The sequence below is a fragment of the Nelumbo lutea genome, chromosome 1, assembly GCF_056320005.1.
Source record: "Nelumbo lutea isolate HS-2025 chromosome 1, American lotus-T2T, whole genome shotgun sequence".
Lineage (NCBI taxonomy): Eukaryota > Viridiplantae > Streptophyta > Magnoliopsida > Proteales > Nelumbonaceae > Nelumbo > Nelumbo lutea.
Genome location: NC_142684.1, coordinates 111060092 through 111082650, shown reverse-complemented (window position 1 = coordinate 111082650; position 22559 = coordinate 111060092). Strand labels below are relative to the sequence as shown.

The 22559-nt window shown below is 37.5% G+C and overlaps 2 protein-coding genes across 2 annotated transcripts; one reads left to right on the top strand and one right to left on the bottom strand.

The window, feature by feature from the left end:
* Nucleotides 1–3415: 3415 nt before the first annotated feature.
* Nucleotides 3416–6564, top strand: LOC148876798 (putative trehalose-phosphate phosphatase J). The gene is made up of 12 exons (XM_088964389.1): nt 3416–3668; nt 3814–4118; nt 4217–4357; nt 4490–4561; nt 4709–4801; nt 4891–4947; nt 5074–5175; nt 5304–5381; nt 5562–5631; nt 5793–5863; nt 6038–6130; nt 6241–6564. Exons 2-12 carry the CDS (start codon nt 3837–3839, stop codon nt 6304–6306), a joined length of 1125 nt encoding a protein of 374 aa, XP_088820515.1. The 5' UTR covers nt 3416–3668; nt 3814–3836; the 3' UTR covers nt 6307–6564.
* A 14531-nt stretch (nt 6565–21095) lies between these two features.
* On the bottom strand, nt 21096–22220 carry LOC148876797 (NDR1/HIN1-like protein 13). Its single transcript, XM_088968163.1, has 2 exons — nt 21452–22220; nt 21096–21130 (listed from the first exon to the last, which is right to left on the bottom strand). Exons 1-2 carry the CDS (start codon nt 22218–22220, stop codon nt 21096–21098), a joined length of 804 nt encoding a protein of 267 aa, XP_088824289.1.
* Between the last annotated feature and the right edge of the window lie 339 nt (nt 22221–22559).

The window sequence follows — 22559 nt, the reverse complement described above, 5'->3', positions numbered from 1 at the left end:
CCTGGTTATGATCCAAATTATAAAATTTTGACAGTTTTCTTGCAAGGTTTGAAATGAAATTGAAATATCAAGAGTTTTAAAGCATCCCCTTAATAAAAAAAAAAGCTTTTTTCTATACCCAATTTCTCACCAATTCCTTATTATTAATTATTCCATTGTTAACAAATTTTCTAATAAATCATTTTCCATTTAAATCAAAATTTTAGTACACGGACATATATAATAAACACCTCTCTCTCTCTCTCTCTCTCTCTCTCTCTCATATTCACTATAAAACACTCATGGAATGAATATAGTGTAAGAAAGTTCATTGCCTGCAAAGTGCTGTGAGGAGAAAATCTGATCTCCTCTTAAATTTATGCAATATATAATTGGTGCGACTCATTTCCCAATGCATCTCTGAAGGTGCTGCTGTGTGATTGTGTGAGAAATTCGGGTTCATCTAGGAAGCCAATTTGCAAAATCTGTGTTTCTTTTTTTTTCTGAATATTTTTATCAACATCTGAGAAATACATTTGACTGACTGCAATTCTAGATGCCGAAAAGGACAAAAAATATCTGAATAATAACGTTCAAATAGTAGCAACAACAATGCTCATTCTCCCACAAAAATGCCACACAGGTATAACAAAAAGACAAAAACAAAACCACGTTCTTGGACATATGTTTCTCATAATTAACAAATTGAAAATATTTTAGCTTGTTTAGCATATAATTTATTTTATTCCTAAACCCAACAAAAGATGTTTTCGGAAAAAAAGATATTTTCATTTCTCGAAGGTTGAAGTCATCTGACCTACCATTTGATTTACCTTAACACTTGTAGAGATCATATATACCAATCATATTTGTGAGGACTTGGGTTAAACAAAAAATGAACATGAGAAGATGAAAAAAAAAAAAAGAAATTCACGAATGCATTTCTGGTCTTTTGGATAAGAATCTCTATCTGAAAATTGTTTTATGTTTCTATATTTTAAGAGAACCAGTAAATTGATCATTCCAACCAAACATCCCTTAGCTTTACCACTTTAAGTAATTAATATCATGGCAAACTCTATCTTTGTACCTCATGTTCACTTCAAATTGAAAGGAAAAATGGATAAATAGGAAGGAAAAACTGTATCTTTGTACCTCATATACGTTATGGTTTTGGTTAAAAACATCTGAAAGTATAGACAGAAGGTGAACTAATTCAAAAATCATCTAGATTTTTGCAATTTCAAATATAGACTCTGACTAGCATTTTGCTTATACCAGACTTCACCAACCAAAGGCATCTTGGCTTGGACAAGTATTGTATAAATCAGGACATTACACTGTTTTATATATCTGTGGACTGTGGGTGTTGAAAAGTTCAATCATAAGGGAAAACAAAAGAAAGAAAAAAAAAAAAAACACAAACAAGAAGAACGTTGCTGCCTTTCTCTGCACCAGAACCATAACAATTGTGTACTTTCTTGTCGTCAGGCAAGGAAACTTGTGAAGGTAATTAATTCTAATTTTCACTTCGTTCACTCAAGTTGATTAAAATGCAACGTGACTTGGAAAAAGAAAACTATTGTATAAGTCATAACACCTTGAAGAATGCACGATTACCATCTAACTAGAAGGTGTACATTATGCTGTTTATGGTTCTATCTGTGGGCATTAATTAAAAGAGGAAAAAACAAAATAAAGAAAGAAGAAGATTTAGAAAAAGCTAAGAACCTTCTTCGGTCTTAATTTGCACCTTAACCATACATTTATGGCCTTGCAAAGGTGTACTTGCGTGCTCTTGGGATCAAGAACCATAGGGTGGAAAATGTCAAATCTTTCCTTATCTTGTCTTGAACAGATTTCGTCCATCTCAAATTTTCAAACTTACTGGGCCTGGCCCTATTATATATGTATATAGATCCAAAATGTGGATTCTACACATTAACTAACCACTTACTCCAATCTTCTTGATCTTGTTTCACTCAACATCTATCAAACTGTAGAGAAGAAAAACTTTCCCTCAATACCCAATAAATATTTCATATAAGTTAAACACAGTATATTAATTCAATGCCCAATCCCATTAGATGGACCAAAGCTCATTCTGCAAACTACTAAAGTAACCTAAAGTTGGATGCCGGGGTTCTTGGACTGCCAACTTAATTTGATTAAAGAGGAATGATCACCAAATGAAGATTGGATGAACCATGCATCATATCAAAAAACTATTCCTAATTATTATTATTATATTGGAAAATATGTTGCAGACATACTTATTCCACCGTAATGTATTAAATCAGATGAATTATATGTTATCTCAATATTGAATTATTGAAATCCGGGGTTCTGAAAAATATATATACTGAAATTCATGGTAAGGAAATCCGGCGCAGAGGCTTTATCTGTGATCAACTGATCATTGTTTAATACTTTTTTTTTTTTGGGGGGGGGGGGGGGGCGCGGGGGAAGTCAAATATTAAACTATTGAAAGAAAATTTTACTAACAAGTAATTAAGAGGCCTTGTACTGATCCTATTATCTTTATTAGACAGTGTCGTAGATAAGAGCCTGGGGTAATCGTTTGGTGGTATCACATGATTGAGTAAATGAGTATGATGTAAAGTGCTAAGGCTTTTTTGGCCTGTTAAGCTGCAGCATGTGTGATGTTGTATTAATTGAGAGTGGGTTCTCAGCTCAGAGTGGCCTAGTTAAAAGAAAATGTTTAAATTAACTCTTTATTTCCTTTATTATTGTCCTTTTACTACTTACTCTTTTTTTACAACCCATCAATTTTAGCTTCAGTACTGACGAAGTTTTTTTTTTTTAAATCAAAGTAGAAGACTAAGCAGAGCAGCTGCTGGTTTTGTTATTACTAGTTAGGTTGTAGGTTGGAGCTGCTTGTTTATTACTACTTTACAACGGGCGTTGCAGCATTGCCCAGTGCCCACCACTCGGAGAGAGAATTGAGAGTTGAGACTGGAGTTTTCAGCAATTGCTGTTCACAGCTTCTCTTTTATTTTTTGGGTTACCCTATACTAGATTAGTAGATTACCAAATGAGTAATGAGTAATGACTACTTGGGGGATTTCGGACTTGACATCTCTTTATGAAACCTCTTTTTTGGAGTGACTCCCAAATCCGTGGGTGCGAGTGGTGTATAAGCCGTAGAGCCAGGTGTTCGAGCCACGTGATCTAACTCGACCCGGTTACTCGGCCCACGTGGAACATTTGCCAGTTCATAGTGACGGCGAAGACGGCGCAACACACCAATTTCTTTTGTGGGACCCGCGCGACACTCAGGATCCTCCGGGGGCCCCCCGCCCCCGGGCTGGTTGTGGAGGCCACACTCAAGTGTCTGTAGATCCGGAAGAGAGGGGTTTTGTCGGTTAGTGTCTCGCAAGCAACTATAAAAATTTACTAGACGCATGCTCTGTTCCTCACTCCTCGACATCAACTCTCTCCGTTGCTCAATCGTCTTTTTAGCCGCCCCCCCCCCCCCCTCCTCTCTCTCTCTCTCTGCCTGCGGTTTTTCTCTTACCGATTGCCTATTGAGCTGGTTTTCTAACCTCACAATCACCCCGAGAAGCTGCAGACCTTTCTTTGTCTCTGCTGCTTCTCCAATTCTTCCTGCTCTCAGGCTTGAATTTCTAATTTGCAAAAGTCTTGGATATTGCTAGCTAGACGTTCAGGTATTTGGATGTTTAAAGATATAATCCCTTTAATGGGTTTCAACTTTCACCCTTATCTGGGGTTTGAATTTTGGATGTTTTTACATGGAACGAACAATTTCAATCTGGTTTTGAGTATCTGAGTAGTTTTGGGTCATTTTTGTAGTGCATTTGATTGAAGACAAGAAAATGACGAAGCAGAATGTGGCCGTTCCTGATGTCAAGTCCGGGATTAATGATATGATCACAGTCGTTCCAAACGCGTCATTGTTTCCGTCAGCTGGACAGAAGCCACCGGCGGCATCAGGTGGTTATATCGGCATTTCTCGGAAGAAGTTTCTGAAAAAGCTTGAAACAGGGGGAGGTGCCAAAGTAAATCCCTGGGTTGACTCCATGAAAGTTTCATCTCCTACCCATGCCAAGTCGACACCTTCACTGTCTCCAACTGTTGATCAAATAGAATCGTGGATTGTAAGTATTACCAGTGTCTCTTAAAAACTTTGAGGTATTTGGCACTTTTTCTCTTTTTCTCTGACACAATGACCGATTCTGTATCTCTGTTGAAACAGCTTAGTCACCCATCGGCTTTGAACATGTTCGAGCAGATCATGGCTGCTTCGAAAGGGAAGCAAATCGTCATGTTTCTCGACTACGATGGCACACTCTCGCCCATCGTAGACAACCCAGATGAAGCTTTCATGTCTGAGCCGGTTCGTTATTAATTTCTGTTCTGTATTTTGTTTATTCTACAAAGTTCTTGCTTATATCTTTAGCTCGAGTTTCCTTTCTCCCCAACTCCTTTTTGTTACTGAATCTGTATTTTCTCTATTCTGGTTATACAGATGAGGAGAGCTGTAAAAGCCGTGGCTAGATGCTTCCCCACTGCCATAGTGAGTGGAAGGTGCAGAGACAAGGTACTGTACAATCATCATTTTCTTTAAAATCTCTAAATTTTTAGTCTCTTTATTCTAATTTCCTCCACCTCTAATGACTGGTCGAGTTTTTTCCTTCCGAGTATACTTGTAACTTAAATAAATGGTGTTCTTGTCTTTAATTTGCAGGTATACAGCTTTGTACGTTTAGCAGAGCTGTACTACGCAGGTAGCCATGGAATGGACATTAAAGGACCAGCCGAAGGTGTCATATGCAGCAAAGTGAGCAGCACTGCAATGAAAAAAATCCTTCATCACTGTTTGTTTGTTTGTTTCTATACTTTTTCATTTCTAACAACAAGGATTTTCAGGTAAATCAGCCAGTTCTGTTTCAACCTGCAAGTGAATTCTTACCCATGATCAATGAGGTTGGTTTTCTCTAATAATCTCTCCATCAAAAGATTGAAAGCACCGAGTTAGATAGAAAAGAATAATGTCCTAAAAGCTTTTCTTTTCTCCTTTTTTTTTTGTGGGGTTTTCGGCAAAACCTTCAGGTGTATAAAGCACTGGTGGAGAAAACCAGATGCATCCGAGGAGCCAATGTGGAGCATAACAAGTTCTGTGTGTCTGTACACTTCCGCTGTGTTGAAGAAAAGGTACGAATCCAAGCCAGCCATTGTCGAGTTCTTTATTCATTTCAAACCCACAACATTTGTATATGTATAATTAAGTTGAATAGATGCCTTTCAAAGATATTTAGTTTGACCAGATGCATGGATTTCAGAAATGGGGTGCACTAGCGGAGCAGGTTAGATCAGTGATGAAGGAGTACCCAAAGCTTCGAGTGACTCAAGGGAGGATGGTAAGCAAGACGTGGCATCCATTAATTGCTCTCTCTCTCTCTCTCTCTCTCTCTCTCTCTCTCATACACGATAGACTTCAGTCTGTGACACAGTATATGAAGGGCATGAGTTAGAAATGTCTGTTCTGAGTTCTGACTGACTATGTTTATGTCGTTGTTTTTTGTTGCACAACAATACAGGTACTTGAGATCCGTCCTATTATTGCATGGGACAAAGGGAGGGCTCTGGAATTTCTGCTGGAGTCACTTGGTAAGTTTTAATTTTGTCACCACAAAGACACATTCCATCACAAGTCATATATATATATAATATTAAATTATTGCGACCCTTCAATTCATAGCCTTCCTTTACTTGTGACCTTGATTAATTATATACTTATTGGTTTGATTATTCTGTCTTCTATCTTCTAGGGTTCGCCAATTCTAAAGATGTTTTGCCAGTATATATAGGAGATGATCAAACAGACGAAGATGCATTTAAGGTATCCAATGCTCTCTGTCTTTAAAAAAAAAAAAAAAGGGTAATAACCCATATTTATTTATTTGTTTCTTAATAATGGTTATATTCATTTTCCTTGCTATTGATGATCTATATATTTATTCATGGTTAATGCCAACACAACTAATGCATCAGTTTTTGTACTTGTGATGATTAGGTTTTGCGAGAGAAAGGACTAGGTTTTGGAATCCTTGTGTCTAAAATTCCGAAAAAAACAAACGCTTCTTATTCTCTTCAAGAACCAGCCGAGGTAATAATTAAGAACTTAGCCAAACATGCTTTTATAAATTTGTATCATTTCATTTTATACTAATTTGTTCTTTGGGGGGTTGCTTCTGTTTTTTTATTTTTTTTAATCAGGTGATGCTATTTTTACACCGCCTGGTGGAGTGGGAAAGATCACTGCGTGGGCAGTCGAGGGTGTAAATTTTACAACAGAGTCACATAACCAACCCCCTCCACCCCCAGAAAAAAGAAATGATAAAGGGTGGGAGGGTAAATTCATAATATATGTATGTATTTTGCTTTTCCTTTTAGAAAATAGAAATGAAAGAAAAAGAAAGAGGCCTTTTTTTTTACCTCTTTGGCTTCAAAAGGAAGCCTTGCACCTCTTTGTAACTAGCTTGTATGTACAAGCCAGAAAGTGAAACAAATAAATACATATAATCTTGCAAATTGTCCAAATCCATGATTTTCTCTCTCTTTCTGTTTGTTTGTGGAATGTTCTGACGGTGCAACTTGGAACAAGGTTTGAATGTTGAAAATTGAAGTCAACTAGTAAACACGTATTTTCTTTTTATTTGTTTTGGTGATGGGCAAGGTACGATCCCAACCTCCTAGAAAGAGAGAGAGAGAGAAATAAAAGGTACGATCGCAACCCGTGACTTGAATCCGAAATCTGAATGTATTCACCACCCTTAACGATCACGCTTCTGTTCCTGTTCCTGTTCGTAGTTGAAATACACATACACACAATCTAGTACTAAACTACAAAAAATGTTTCCATTTAGGTTGAAAATTCTTATTGTTGAGGAAGAATATGCTAAGAAAATGAAGCTATTGAAGGAGACTTTTAACTGCTATTTTGTTAGCAGCTTAAATGTACCACCATAAAATACGTTACCTGCAGGAATGGAGGTCATGATGATCCACGACACAATTATTGACTCAGACCCCGTCAGAAGTCTACGCATTCTATTGTTCCTGATTTGAGTATATATTGAATTGAAGATTGAAGACTGAGTTTTCCCTTGCTACAATTTAATTAGCTACTTAATTATGTTCCAATTAATGGAATTTATTGAGTGAGTTGGCCAGAATTCGTCCTCCACCACCTTATTATTGCCATCCTCAGGCCCTTTCATTTAGTTCCCTTTATTTTTAAATTCAGATTCCTTACTAATCCCTAACTTGATTCTTCACACACGTTCAATTTGGCATTTGTGCTTTCAAAAAGAAAAGACAAGAAAAAAAAAAAAAGAATTGGGTGGTCTTTGTCCTTAGCCTGCTCTATTACTTTCTGTGTATGTCTGTGGGAGTGATGATGCAAAAAAATTCTGGGGCATATTAGTTAAAGAGAATCTGGGAAATTTATTATAAGGAAGGAGAATCTTTTGAAAACCATGAAGATATTAGGAATCTTGAAACTATTGATTTAATAGGTGCCAGATCATATATGGATTAATAAATACCCAGATCGATGACAGATGGACTTTGTTCCCAATTTGTAAGGTACTGTTTTCAAATAATTTTGTGCAGAAACTACAAACCGTATGCATACAAACTAATTAGTGCATGTATATATAATCTAAGGCTTTGTGATTGGATTTCAAGGTACGTAGACAACTCATGGACCACGGTGCACCAAAGTTGAAACGTCCTGTTTTATTCTTTTTGTTTGTAGCGCTTCATATGTTGAATCTTGAGGTAGGAGCGGCCTCAAGTAGAGCTTGTGTTTGAGTAGTAATCGATGCACAACACTTGTATTTCGCGACAAATTCTCCTCCTTTATGCTGCTGCTTTATCCATCATCGGGGACTCTGGGGTTTCTTTCTCGATCAAAATTATAAATTCCAAAACCCATTAATTTTCCTTCTTCTTCAATCATGCATAGACTACATTTTTTTTTTCCTTTTCTTGTTTTTTTTTTTCGCATTTAACCCCTCACATCATATCAAGTTAGTTTATCAACCCCTCTAAGAAGTAGTAGTGCTGTAGTAGTATAAGGAGTTAATTAGTAGAAGGCAATAATTGATGCAACTATTAGCTAGTCTGATTGCAAAGAATAAAGAAAGGCTATGTTTTAATTAATTTTCCTCAATTTAACAACCTGACCATAACACAAATCAATGACAAAAATCGTAACTTTCTTGGAAGCTTAAAAAGTTATCATTTGGTGATTGGGTCTTAATTTGCATCCCATCAACCTAGCTAGCTGGGATTTCCATAGTTTCATCTTCCAAAGTGTCCAGCTTTTCTTTAATTATATTGTTTGTATCGACTGTAGGGTGAGGGTCTTTTAATTTGTTGGGTTCTATACTTGATATAGCAGGTGTAGCTAGGTAGCTAGGGGACGGCCTTAGCCCCAAAAATCTTATATAGTCGTATCCTCATCTTTGTGCTTCCTCCTTCCACACATACCGCCCATCTTCTCCCTCTTCCTCAGACAGATTTGAGGCCACAAGTGTAGCTAGGTACGTAGCGATCCTCTAAGAAAAAGAGAATAAAAATGAAATGAGCTGGCAGTTAACACCATTTCTATCAGTCTATGTTTAATAATTACTTGGGATATTTTACGGACTAGACTAGCTAGAAATAATGTTTATAGACCATTGTGCATGCTTTAATTAGATGCAAGAGAGAGATAGCGAAGGAGCAACTCATTGGATGATAGCTGATCCTCACAATCTCCACATGCAAGAGATGGATGTATCTATCCATATATATATTTACATATTATTATTACGTAACTATTTCTCACAAAGTGAACAATGGACCTGCACCATTGGACGCTTAAAGATTTGGGGAAGACCCACACTATAGAGATGAATGGAGTCTCAACTGTGTTCTCTAGGGGTTTCAGGTTTGTTTATTTTTTTTAATATAATAAAATTTTGATTATTATTATTATTATTTTTGGGGGGATGAGTTGTTTAGGGGACTAAGGGGGATATCCTTTTTGGTTAGGTCATGAAAGAGAAATCCCACTAACTAGGTAAAGGGAATCTGTGGTTGATGAGGAGTTGGATTCCACTTAATTGTTTGATGTGAAGAACACACATGGATTGTGAATGGGGGCATTAACATGCCTCCAAGGCTTTCACAACCTCGGCTCTTTCAGACGTGGAAAGATGGAGTCCACTAGATTCAACTCATGATTGGTGCCTTAAACTCAAATAAACTATGTCTAGTAAGGCCCAATTATTGGTGAGAAAAGAGACCCCCCCCCCTCTGCCCAACCAACTCATCCTCACTATGAAGCACTAACAACGCTACTCTCTCTCCATCTCATTTGGCCTCTCTCCTATTTTATGCAAAAGGAGCTGTTTGTTCAATCTTTTCTATAAAAAAAATAATAAATAAAGGGTTTACAAGATCATTAAGATACGGCCTTACTCACTTGAATCCCTCTTGCTCCCACCAAACCAGACCCAAGAAAATATAGAGTTAATAAATATCCATAGTTCATGCAACTAATTAAACCCATCATGTGAGCACAAAGACCTTTGCTTGCTCACTGCATAATTTATATATATGTTTGATTAGAAACAATAATAGCATGGATTAAAAGAAACTCTGCCTCTGTCGCATCAGAACTACATATGCATTCTATTGAGAATGGTCCTGTAGCACACGTGTCTCTGCTGGTGATATGCACAACAGGTTTTATACACGTGTGTATCGATAAGACGTTGGTCCCTGGATAAAGGGTCGTGCCACGGCTGATGGTCGTTTTCTTTGCAATACTCTACATATAATGGGCCACAGCCCACTGGCCATTGGTCGGGAGATGCCCCAACTCTTCACGTGTATGGCCATGTGACCCAGATGCCTTCGCTACGGGGAGCAAATTAAATGAATAAATGTGTTATGTTTCTCAACGAGTCAATGGTCAGGGTCCTGTTCATCATCTCCTCCAGGCTCTAACATACATCAAAGTGATGTGAATTGAAGACTCTTCACTCTTCACCTCTTACTCTTGCGCTAAGAAACTCCAATGACTGTGTCAATTTTCTTGACAACTCTGATTTTCTATATCTTGGTTGCTCTGAGTAGTGACCACTCAGAAGTAGCATTCCATTACAGTGGGAAACCAAAAAACATGTTTCTTAAATCACTTTCTCGCTCCCATTATTACCTTCTCTAGGAATCAAACAGAGCATTTGTAAAACAAATAATAAAGAGGAAAACAGTAGTATCAAGACCTGACAGTAGAAAGCATTTTATACCAACCAAATTTCAACTCTGAACCCAGGAAATGAGAGCCAGTGTTTTGTAAAGCTAGTACTTAAACCACAGCATGCAAGGATGAAAATGTAATTGTTGGGAGGTCCCATCACAGCCCCCACATCTCTTCTTTAATTTTTTTCTTTTTTAAACTGAGTTTTTTAAAGGGAAAAAGGAGGAGGCCTTGATTCAGCCTTCTGGATGTTCTATTATGAACTGATGAATACTCTACAATTGCTTTTAAAGTTTCCGTCCTTTATTCCCAGAGCCTTTAAGCAAAAAGATATATCTTTCTACAAATGTTACCCTACACTCCTACTTCCTCCTCCATTTGGACTTTAACCAAGTTCAATAAGGCTGGAGCCTGGAGGAGGGAAAATTAAAACTTAAAAGCCACCCTCCCTTCCTTTACTCTGCTATGCGGGGCCTGCACCCAACATAGCCTGGTTTGGTTGCACATTATCACTTGCCTACTTTTTGGCAGTGGAGGTGGAGCTAAAGTTTAAGCCCATTTCACATGGCATGTGGGTTGTGACTTTGGAGAACAATTAGATGATACCGCAATTCACAACTCTCTTGATTTGACATCTTCAAGTTACTAACAAACTCGAGATTGAAGGCTTTTAACCTTGGGAATGTGGTTCTTTTTGCGGCCCTTTTCAGCCCAGGCTTGGGCCCTAGTTTCATCCTTATAAAGCTACCTCAGTCGACAGCGAAAAGTGAAAAACATCAGGCACGAAGTGATCCTACCAATCTAGTTTGCTGGGTGAATATGAGCCACTACTCATGGGCCCTGGTCCAATAGACCCAAATGATTCCACTGTTACCACATATGGAGAGTCCAGTTTGTGGTCGTTTTCCTCTTAGGCTTGGGCCTGGTTGAGTTAAATTGTTGACACAGAAATGAGAAATAGGTGATAAACTGGATAAGAGATTAAGAGTAGAGGTGGTGATTAGCAAAAACTAATTGGTGTTGATTCCTACCGTGTTTTGTGAAAATTTGGGAGGTTAACGCTTTTTTGTAAGCTCCTCAACTCAAGTTTTAGGCCAGAATGTAATAGGGCCCGCACATTTATTCATGGTGAGCACTAGTCCCGCATGAAGGGAACAAGTTGACACTGGCAGGGAGAAATAACAAATACGAGTTCAGATCTACACCCCACAGCACATCCCCGCCATGTATTAGGGACATCTCCCGATGACATCATCGAAATTGGTATTATCATCGGAAGATGTTCCAAATGCACGGCGGGGATGTGCTGTGTGATACTGTGGGGCGCTCCTTGTGGGGCACAGATGTGAAGTCAACAAATACTTTGTGCCGTATGTCATGTCACCCACAAAAATAACCCACTACTTGGATAATTTGACTCATTCTCATGCGCTCACTTAGGGGTGTCAATTGGATTGGATTTGGTCCAATCCGATCTAGTGCAATGTGAGTCCATTATAAATGGATCAATATGTCCACTAAAACGTGATCCCAATTTTTTTGAATAGAAGAATCAAGGATTTGAGATTGTTAATTTTTTATTAACGCTTGAATGGTTGATAAAAAAAATTAGGTGACACTCAAAAGGCATTTGGTCTTTTTCAAATACCAGTTAATGACAATTGGTTAAAGGTAGGTACTAGATTGACACATTTTAAAAGTTCAGGTATTGAATTGTCATATTTAAAGTTCAGGGACCGAAATGGCACTAGACCCAAAATACAGAGTAATAATCAGAAATTTTCCCTATTTTATTTGACAAGGTTCAAATAACTTGGTCCTAATTTTCCATTAAACAATAAAAAAAATATTTTTTCAATTTCCTAATGTAAAAATTGTTCTAATTATGCGAAAAGGACATAATGCTAAAGAAAATTAACAAAAATCATTATTATTATTAAAAAAATTGCATGGTTTGGTCATATATTGACAAATCATGGATGACATGATTTGGTCAAACTCAATTAACTCAGTAACCACTTTTAGACCCTGCTGCATAACCATAACCATGTACCAAATTGGAAAATTATTTTTGCTCAGTTTGCAATTGGCCCAAGTTGAAATCTGATTTTTCAACTATGTATTCTTTTTGACATTGAACCATCTTTGGCCTAAATCATGGCTTTATTATTTTTGTGAATACATTACAGCAACCAGACAGAGAATACATGAACAAGCAATGTTTTCAACCTGCTATTGACCCGATTGGTCAAACCATTTGAACCATCATTTGACTAGGATTCTGGATCCAGTTTAGTCAAGGCCCGTCAGATTATTAAAAACTGTTGACTTGGTTAGTTCACTGTTGGCTTGGTTAAGAACTGTTTGACCCGGCTGGTTCGACCACCGACCAATTCGACTTGATGACCAGGTTGCGGATTACACACTTAATGCATGTAAAACTTTTGAAGTCCATAACTTTGCACTTTAATGTCCAATTGTTTTTTTTTTTAATTTTGGTTAACTTTTTGAGATCTATGTGACCTCACTATTTTCACAAAAAAAAACCCTTTTTGCCTAAAATTACAATTTTTAAAGTATCACAAAAATAATGTTAAATCTTAATAAATAAGGTTTATCAAAAAATGTCCAAAAATCCAAAATTCCTAAAAGTATCATTGTTTGAAACCAAAATTATAGAAAATCATAACCCCCTTTTGGAATCATTAGCAATACGATCATAATCTACAACCTCCACAGTTTACTGCTATGAGGTGGATAATCAAAATCACTAGCATTGGACCATCCTAATGAGTGTGTATCTTATTTTTCAACTGTTGGTTTATGTTGTAATTTAATTGTGGGTGTAGTCTAAAAAAAGGTAAAGTATGATTGGTTTATATGTGAAAAAAAAAAAGTAAATGGTGGGTGTAATTCAATGGTGGGTTCTACATATAAAAGGTTTCCTTTTGTATTTGAAAAAAAATAGTGAAGGTTTCTCTAAAAAAGGAGAGGTTACAAAAATAACAATGATTTTATTTTAAGAATTGACTCCTTTCTATATATGGCAACTTCAAGTTTATAGAGAAAAAAAAGAATAGGTGTACAAGAGTCTGGACCGTCCAATTTGTTCAAATTCATTTTGATTTAGATTGCTTGCAACCCTAACCCAGTCCATGGACACCTATATTCTTATCTTATATTAATAGATTAGATATTGGTTTAATCCAACCCAATCCAATTACAGACGGACCAAGTCCAATTAAATCTAATAAATATTTTGGACCAGATTGGTCCAATCCACTATATCTTGTTGGTCCGTCCAAATTGATTTTGGACTAGATGGGGTCCAATCCAAAGCTGGTCCATTGACACCCTTACACTCACCCACCAATGAGGAAGGGAGAGTGAGATGCACGAACTTGCATGTTGCAACACTCATATGTTGTTTTGTAGAGGGCAATAGCTATAGGTGTCAATGGACCAGGTTTGTGTTGGAACTTATCTAAATTAAAACAATTTTGGACAGATTGGACAGTCCAAACATTGAATTGAATCGGTTCAAAATGATCCAAAATATTCATTAGATTGGATTGGATCTGATTCATTTATAATGGTCTCACATTGGATTTCGTCAGATGGGACCAAATCCAGTCCAATTAACACTGGCCAAATTATTAGTGCAACTTATTAGAGATAATGTAGGAAGCAATGAAGTTGGCTGCTGATCTATTTCAATTTTCAAAACTTTCCAACAAGTATAGTCTGAGGCTAAAAAAAGTTTATAGATAGTAATTATATAGTTTAGCCTGAGGTATCCCAAGTAGGTAGTAAACCTCAATTCAGATATACACTATGTCACCAGTTGGAAAAATACATGCATTTATGGAAACACTCAACCTCTCATCTATACACCATCAAATCTATTTATTCGTGTTTCTTAAAAGATCAAGGATGAGACAAGGGTGCCCACTATCGCCCTACCTCTTTATTTTGTGTATGGAAATGTTGTCTAGGATTTTCGAATCTAAGATTCAGGAAAGGGGAATTTATGGCTTCAACTTCACCAGAACCATCATCCATATCTCTCACTTGATGTTTGTAGACGATCTTCTTCTCTTCGGAAAATGCAGCTATAGTAAGGCAAATCGCTTTCTGGGTGTATTGTAAATGTTATGTAACTGGTCTGGTCAAGAGATTAATTTTGACAAATCATCCATTTACTTCAGTACCAACACTCATAGAAGAATAGGAATCCGCATAGCTAGCACTTTTGTTGTGTCCTTAATGAAATGAGGAGAAAAATATTTGGGTGGACCTCTCTTCTTAGGAAGAGCTAAGACTGTTGAATGGAATTATTTGGTAGATCGGCTGAAATTAAAGTTGTCGACTTGGAAAAGGAATACCCTCTCTCATGCTAGAAGAAGTATGCTCACAAATTCTACTCTTCATGCATTACCCCAATATGTAACGCAAACGTGTGATTTGACCCGACCTAGTAAAAAGGGACATGTGGACATGACCTAACCAAGAGATGATAACTTAGCCTGACAAGTTTAGTTCGCAGCAATTGAGCTCAGGTATTCAGTCACCCCGGCATAAAGGTCACCTCGGTGTAGGGCCACCTTGGCTTTAGGCTCACCTCGGTATTCGACCAAGCTCAGAACTAAAATACTGAATTACCAGTTCGGAACCAACAACTCGAATCTCCATGTAACCAACTCCAGAAGTCTCTTCGATGAGTTAACAGACCCCGACTTTTTCAGGATCACGATAAAGACTTATCCTAACTCCGCCAGAATCGAAAGTGGAACAAGATAAGCCTTACCTGTATACTACTCCTTCAGAAGCGGAGCAAACTCTATCTCCACATCCCGGAAATCTTTCAAGTGCCCCACGACTACTCAGCTATATAAAGGCTCCAACCCCGATGGCACAAAGTACGTGTGATTTTTCTACTGTCTAGCTCTCTAGCTCTCTAAGCTCTCAAACCTATTTAGCTCGCATCAGATTACTAACTTAAGCATCGGAGTGACCTTGTCGGGCTAACCACCCTGGGTTCTTTGATCTTGTTTTGTAGATTCACCTAGCTTGCCATCCGACTGGAAGCCAGATCATCCTCCAACAGGGAGCAATCAGATCGCGCTGCATCAGTATCTATTGCCAACATCAATTTGTAATGAGTTGAACAGTGTTTGCCGTAACTTTTGGTGGTCAGACTCAAGATGTAATTCCTTTCATCTCTGAAACTGGTCTTCATTTATGTTTCCAAAGGATTTTGGCGGCCTTGGCTTCCATGATGCAAATTTGAAGAATGTGGCACTCATTATTAATTTAGGTTGGCGTTTATTGAGAGACCCCAATGCTTTGTGGGCACAAATTCTCCATGCTAAATATGTCAAGAACTCATACTTTTGGAGACTTAAAATTAATAGTGGTTTTTTTTATATCTGGAAGGGAATTCCGAAATGCCATCAATACCTTCTCAAGGGTTGTCGTTGGCTGGTGGCTAATGGCTGGAACATTAACATCACTGATGATCCATGGTTACCTATTGGTGTCCATCTAAACTCTTCTTTGATCCCACACATGCCTTTAAAGGTGACAGGCTTAGTTGACCATTCAACAATGACTTGGCGACGAGATCTGGTGAATCTTCTCTTTGACTCTATAGTATCCAATCAAATTTTTAATATTGCTCTCCCAGTCCCAAATGCAAAGATGCAAGACACTTTGATTTGGACCCTTACTCCACATGGGAAATATACAACAGCCTCAGGGTATAAACTCTTATTATCTAAAAAGCCGTTACAATCCTCCACTCATCTCTTAGGTAACAGGATCTCGTGGCATTATTTCTGGAGTCTGAAATTCATTCCTCCTAAACTACATATTTTTATTTAGAGGATTATGCATGATGCTCTTCCTGTTAAAAGAAAACTGAAAATGGCGCCGAAACATATATCGATTTCTTGCTCTTTTGTGACAATGAAGAAGAATAACTTGAACACTTATTTCTCAATTGCCCTTTTGCTAAGCAAGTTTGGTTCGGTGCGGATATCTCTATCCATTCTTATCCAAACTCAGAAATGAGTTTGACGGATTGGATCACATTCTGGATTAAGCTCTTTAAATCAAGGTGCATCACTGATGTTGACTTACTAAAAATATTTTCTGTTCTTTGGCATATTTGACTTGCAAGGAATGCGCTCATCTTTAAGAACAGGCCCGAGGCTCCTTAATTTATTGCTCATCATGCCACCAGCTTAGCTCTTCACAACTTTTTGATATTCTCTAATTATCATGATAGCTTGATAGATCATGTAAGCAACAGATTGGTGCAGCCAATGCTTTGGGCAAAGCCCCCCAACGGCTTTTTAAGAATCAACTTTGATGGCACTAACTCCACTCAAAAGTCAGGTGTGGGTTTTGTTGTGAGAGACCACACTGGTTCCTTCATTTTTGCGCAAGCCATTCCGATCAATCTATCTCCTCTTGTTGTGTTTGAAGCCACTGCTCTTTTGGAAAGTATCAAGTTCACCATTTCCATGGGTTTCTCTCATACCATCTTTGAAGGTGATAATGAATCAATTATCAAGCTCTTGTTGGAGGAAAACTCTAATCCTCCTTAGAGTATCCTTACTCTCTTATCAAGTTGCAGGAGTCTCCTTAATCACCTTGATGGTTTCTCAATTACTTTTACTCCGAGATCTGGTAAACAGGTAGCTCACCACATAGCCAAATTTGCTCTTACTTGCCTCTCTACTCAAACCTGGTCCTTTGCTCCTGAGTTCTGTATTTTTCAAGGTTGTAACCAATATTGAAAGTTGAATGAAGTTGTATAAGGGATTTCAACAAAAAAAAAAAAAATCATTTATTCAAATTATTTAATTCCATGGAAAAGCATTTGGGAAGTGAAAGTGCCATTTGGGTTTCAGCTATTCCTTTGGAAAATCTGTTGAGGTGGTCTCCTAATCAAAGGCAAATTGAATTTCCTACCACATAAAAGATAAACTTTGTGTGCTATGCATTGTTTTGAAACTATCATTGACCTGGATGGTCGGATCATTCACCAGGGAACTGTCCAAGCAATCAATTCCCTTTCACGCTTAATCCATTCCTTGGCCAGAAAACATTGACTTGGTCAATGACCTGCTGATTCAGACAGTCCAACCATCAACCATTTGACTAGGCCAATATTTTTTTTATCACTTTTTATTTTAATTATTTTTTAAATTGGAATGAACTATACATTCGAATTGGGTGGTCCAACCACTGATCCAGAAACTAGTGGCCAAAGTGGTTCTGCTTCTGAGTTGAATGGCTCATCCATTGAACCTAACCAATAGGGCTGCCTCAGCATTTGTTCTAATTGACACAGATTATAGGGTAGTTGCAGTAGTAAGTCTCAGGTCAAACTGTCAAAGGCTCACCAATCGTTGGAGGCAGAATTTCAGAATCTCCTATTGGGGCTTCAGGAAACTAAAAAAAGATCAGTAAAGTTCAGGATTTTGCTATGCCCAAAGAATGGTTCAGCTTGTAAATGAAACCACTAACAAATGCAAATGGATAGAAAAGTTGTATAGGGATGAAGTCTTAGCTCTTGTAAAATCCTTTGCTCTATGTATAATATATATTATGTATAGAGACAAAGAAATAGCTTAGCCCATAAGATCGCTTATAAAGGAAGGAGGGAACAGAGCTGCTACTCCAACTCCCCCTTAATGGTCTGGATGTTCAAACTTTTCAAAGTTTAATAGAATATATTGCAATCTTTTGTAAAAAAGTAAAATAAAATAAAAATCAGAGATATACACTACTGCCTAATAGATTGCTCCTATTACCCAACATTTTTTTTGTTTTTGTTTCCTAGATCCTAATTCTTTTTTATATCAGAAAGCCAAATCCCAATTTATTTTTTACAACCCATTTTCTTGCTTTCTTGCATGTCAAGTATTTGAAGATATCATGTCTTAGCTACTGAACCCCTATAACTTTCTAGTGCTTTAACTTCCCAATATGTTATATATTTAGAGGACCAGACGAGTTGCTAAGTAGATTGAATAATAGATATCCAAGTAGACCAAAAAAAAAGAAATTGCAGCTAAAATTAAAGAATATTCGGAAGGTAAAATAAAAACAAATCATTTTCCTGAAGTTTCTGAAGTTTGGGTTTACTTGAAAAACAAACAGAAATGGTTGTGTGCGTTTCTGTCTTATTTTCTATCAAATCAAATACAGCCTAATACTGTCACCAAATGAAAATGCAATTTTGATGAAGTTGAAGTCCTGTCTCAGTCATTCCCTTGGTTTCTAGGAAGTGATTAAATTTCTATATTTTCAATTTAAAATTCCATCAGAGTTCATCCTACCTGTATAAGATTGAAGACATAAATCCAGAATAGATGTTGGCTCGGGAACTAGTTATAGACCATCAAAACAAAAATGCTGAGTGGCTAAGTGGCACAGTACGATTACTCCTGCTGCTTACCGGAGACAACAATCTGGTAAAGAATTTGAAATTGCAAAACTCTCCCTGTCAACAAGGAGTTAAACATTTTAAATGGACTTTAATTTGGGCCATAAAAGCTCCCCAAACTGGATATCTTCTTAATTTCCCGGACCTACATTCTAACTAATGTTTCACACCTAATGTTGGGTCTTGGGTGTGCTACTACTTAACAAATAGTGCAACATTTGCTTCCTGACTGTCCTTTCACGAATCTCATCCGACACCAATTCAATACTAAACCTTTAGTTTGGAGAGGTCATAGCCTTATTAGCTTTATACAATGACTAAGGACTCAACACTGATGGAGATTATGCTAAAGGGAAAATGGGTGAGCCATGCAGCAGCTGTTGGCATTAAGATATAGTGGTAGGGATGGATGGGTGGATTCTCAAGTCTCAATCCATAGTAGAAGAACTACCAATGTAGTAGGGAAGAATCATGGCCCATGGGGCATATGCGATGGGCTTCTGTGGGCTTGGACAATTGGGATTTCAGATTATGTTGTTGTCTTCTATTCTCAGTCGGAACTAGCGTGATCTCTTGCAACATACTACGTAGGAGGCCATAAGTATGCTCATCAATGAAACTACTTTTTTTTCCTTTATTAATACTCACATAGAGATGACTGATTTCTATATGAGGAGGATTACTACCCCGAAGACTCTATAATAGTTGCAGTTTAAATAAATTCGGACACCTGTTGAATTAACAAAAGGAGTTGGATTCCATTGAATCTTAACCCATTAGCCCATCTGTTTTAGGTCCAATGTTTTTGGATCCAGAAACTACTTATGGGGACAAGGTTGTGAAACAACCCATTGACACCCGGATTAGGTTACCGACCTAACCTAACCAAACCCACGTAACCCTTTCATCCGACCACCAAATCTGTCCAGTTATAACCCAATCAAACGAATGGATTGAGTTATTTATTGGGTCAATAAAAATAGGTTGGGTTGAGGGTACCCATCGGGTCAGGTTTAAATTTTTCATTTTCAGATTTTTGTTGTTTTAATTGTTTTTGTTTTCTCCGACATCATCTCTCTCTCACATTCTCTTGAATCGGGGTATAGTACAAACAAATTTTAATAGCCCATTGTACATGCCTTATTTGTAGTAGATTCACGGCTAGGGGTGCAAATGGATTGGATCATGATAGTATGAAAAAAGTGGATGGGATTTATATATATAGTATTTTTATAAATTTGTTATATTATTTATTTTTTATAAAAATATGTATATATATGATAAAAATAATAAAAAAAATATTTGTATTTTTTGTTTATTTTATTTAAATTAATATATTTTATTTTGTGATAATTATTAACTTTTAAAGAAAATAAATCAAAATGATTTGATAACGTTTAAATTCAGATCGAGTCCTATTAAATCTGATCGGATCTTAGGATTAGATCCAACATAAAACATAAAGAATGTAAGGTTCGAATATACCCTAATTTAAATCCGATGTGATCCGTTCCGTTTAAATCCCTATCTACAGCCCTCTTGATCAGATCAAATCAACACTATACTTGATGATATAATAAAACCCATTGAGGAAAGTAGAAACTAGAAAGACATGATTTGTGCAGTAACCGATAATCTCTTTCGGATATGGAGATCTAACCATAGCAATGCCATTTGGCAGAATCTCAGCCATGCAAAAAATTTTACTTTTAAATTAGGTCTCATTACTGGATGCATGGACTAACCCAAATCTGTAGCGCCATGTGTCTCTACACAAAGCATTGTTCCCCTAAATCATGTCAATTTTTGGATAAATGAGCCAACCTGAACCATTGACCATGCATTTACACAATAATCGATATCATCCACACAAATCCTAAGTTAGTTTAAAAAAGTTGAATGGGTCAAGGTGGATGATTCGGGGTGTGGGCCGCTTAGGCGCATGGAGATGTCATATGGATCATTAATGGGTATGGGTCGTTATTGGATGTATTGGTATTTAACCTATACTAACTCAACCCAACCTAACCCATGCACCCATTTGCCACCCTAGACCCTACCTCAATATACACACCTGGTGAAGGACGGAAGAAGAAGAATGGGAGACACTGCACACAAAATTCCCAAGTGGCTTCAGGCGCTCATTATCACTAAACTAATATAAATGATTATTCCCGAGGGTATAACACGTACGTATAACAAAAACAGAAACAGGTCAATAATAAACTTCACTTAGTTGGGAATTGAAAAGAAAGAGCAAACAAACAAATCTATCTAAACAGATGCTTACAAAAATCAAACTCGAATATACTGACGGAAGAAGCCTCAGAAATTTACAATGTAGTCGCGGAAGAAAATCTACAGTATTAGAACAACAAAACTTCCTATAGCATCTGAAAGAGGAAAACATACGAGAAAAGAAAAGAAGCATGGAAATAAGGTAATTAAGCAGGTAACCGTCCTCATGCCTTGTTTAAGATACGTACAGCAAATGCAATTATTGATCTCTCTCTTCGGAACAGTGACTTAGAAGAAGCCACAAGATGAAGAAGAAGGAGGACTGAAGGAGACGGTCGTACGCGTACTGAAAGCTTCTTATTTCCACCACCACCAGCACCACTTTGTTTATATTAATTAATTTGGACCTAGCTAGGTTTGGCATCGCTGAGACATGACATGTGTTCCTTCCGCCAACGTATCAACCCTAAACTTACATGCAACAGCTTCATTCGTGGTCCATGATTGCAGCAACCCGATTTCTTTCTTCTTGGGAAGGTTGATTGATAGAGACAATTCGATGCCTGACTGCTTCTTATTCTTCTTCTTCTTCCTCTTCTCCTTCTTGGGTGCATGATCGTTCATGCTTTTTTTGATTTCATAAGGCAAAACGACATCTGACCCAGTAAGGACTAGACGGAATGTGGTAGAATTCTTGGTCCGTAGGTAGAAGGTCGGAGGTTTACCGGTAGCAATCTGTGATTTTCTAAAAGAGAGCGTGGCATGACCACCTTTTAAGTAGAAAATATCCATGCGTTTATTCGGATTTTCAGCCTTCAAGGTAATGTCATATTGTGGGAATTGGTGATGGTGTCGATGATGATGACGACTACGAGCATCTCCATGCTGAGATCCTGACTTCTTAACACTCACACGATGGACATAGAATTTTGGGCTCCTTGGTTGCACAATGGCGTAGAATAAAGCTACAATGATGCCTAGGATTAAAATGAAAACTAAGACGAATACGAGGAGCTTCAACAGCCAAGGAGGAAAAGTAGCTTTTTTGGTAGGTTTTTGCTCACGATGTTGTTCAACGATTAAAGCATTCTCCGGGGGTGGAACGCGATATATTTGTTCCTTGGGGAACTGGATGATATAGGTTCCAGGCCCAGAAGCGAGTTCTGGAGATGGTGTTGGTTTTGGTGTTGGTGCGGAATGTTTTCGTTTGACGCGGCCGGCAGTAAATGTGACCCGCTTCTCCATGGAAAGATGGGGAGGGTAGAGAGAGAGAATGGGGGAATTGAAGTCTGGTGATAATAGTGAAGGAGAATGAGGAAGAAGGTGGTTTGCATGGGAACAAGTGGCACGAATTATTTGACATGTATCACACACCCTAATCTTAGATCATTTACTTGGTCAATGTCTCTTAGTCCTAGGTTTAATCTTTCTTACCTCTCTTGTGTTACAAAACTCTATTTTCACACATATGTAACAGAGGATTAGAAGAAAACTAGGGAAAGAACAAAAAACTAAGAAGGAAAGAAACTAATTAATTAGGTTGGTCGAGTTCCACTATCCGCTTCCATAAGGGGGAAATCAACC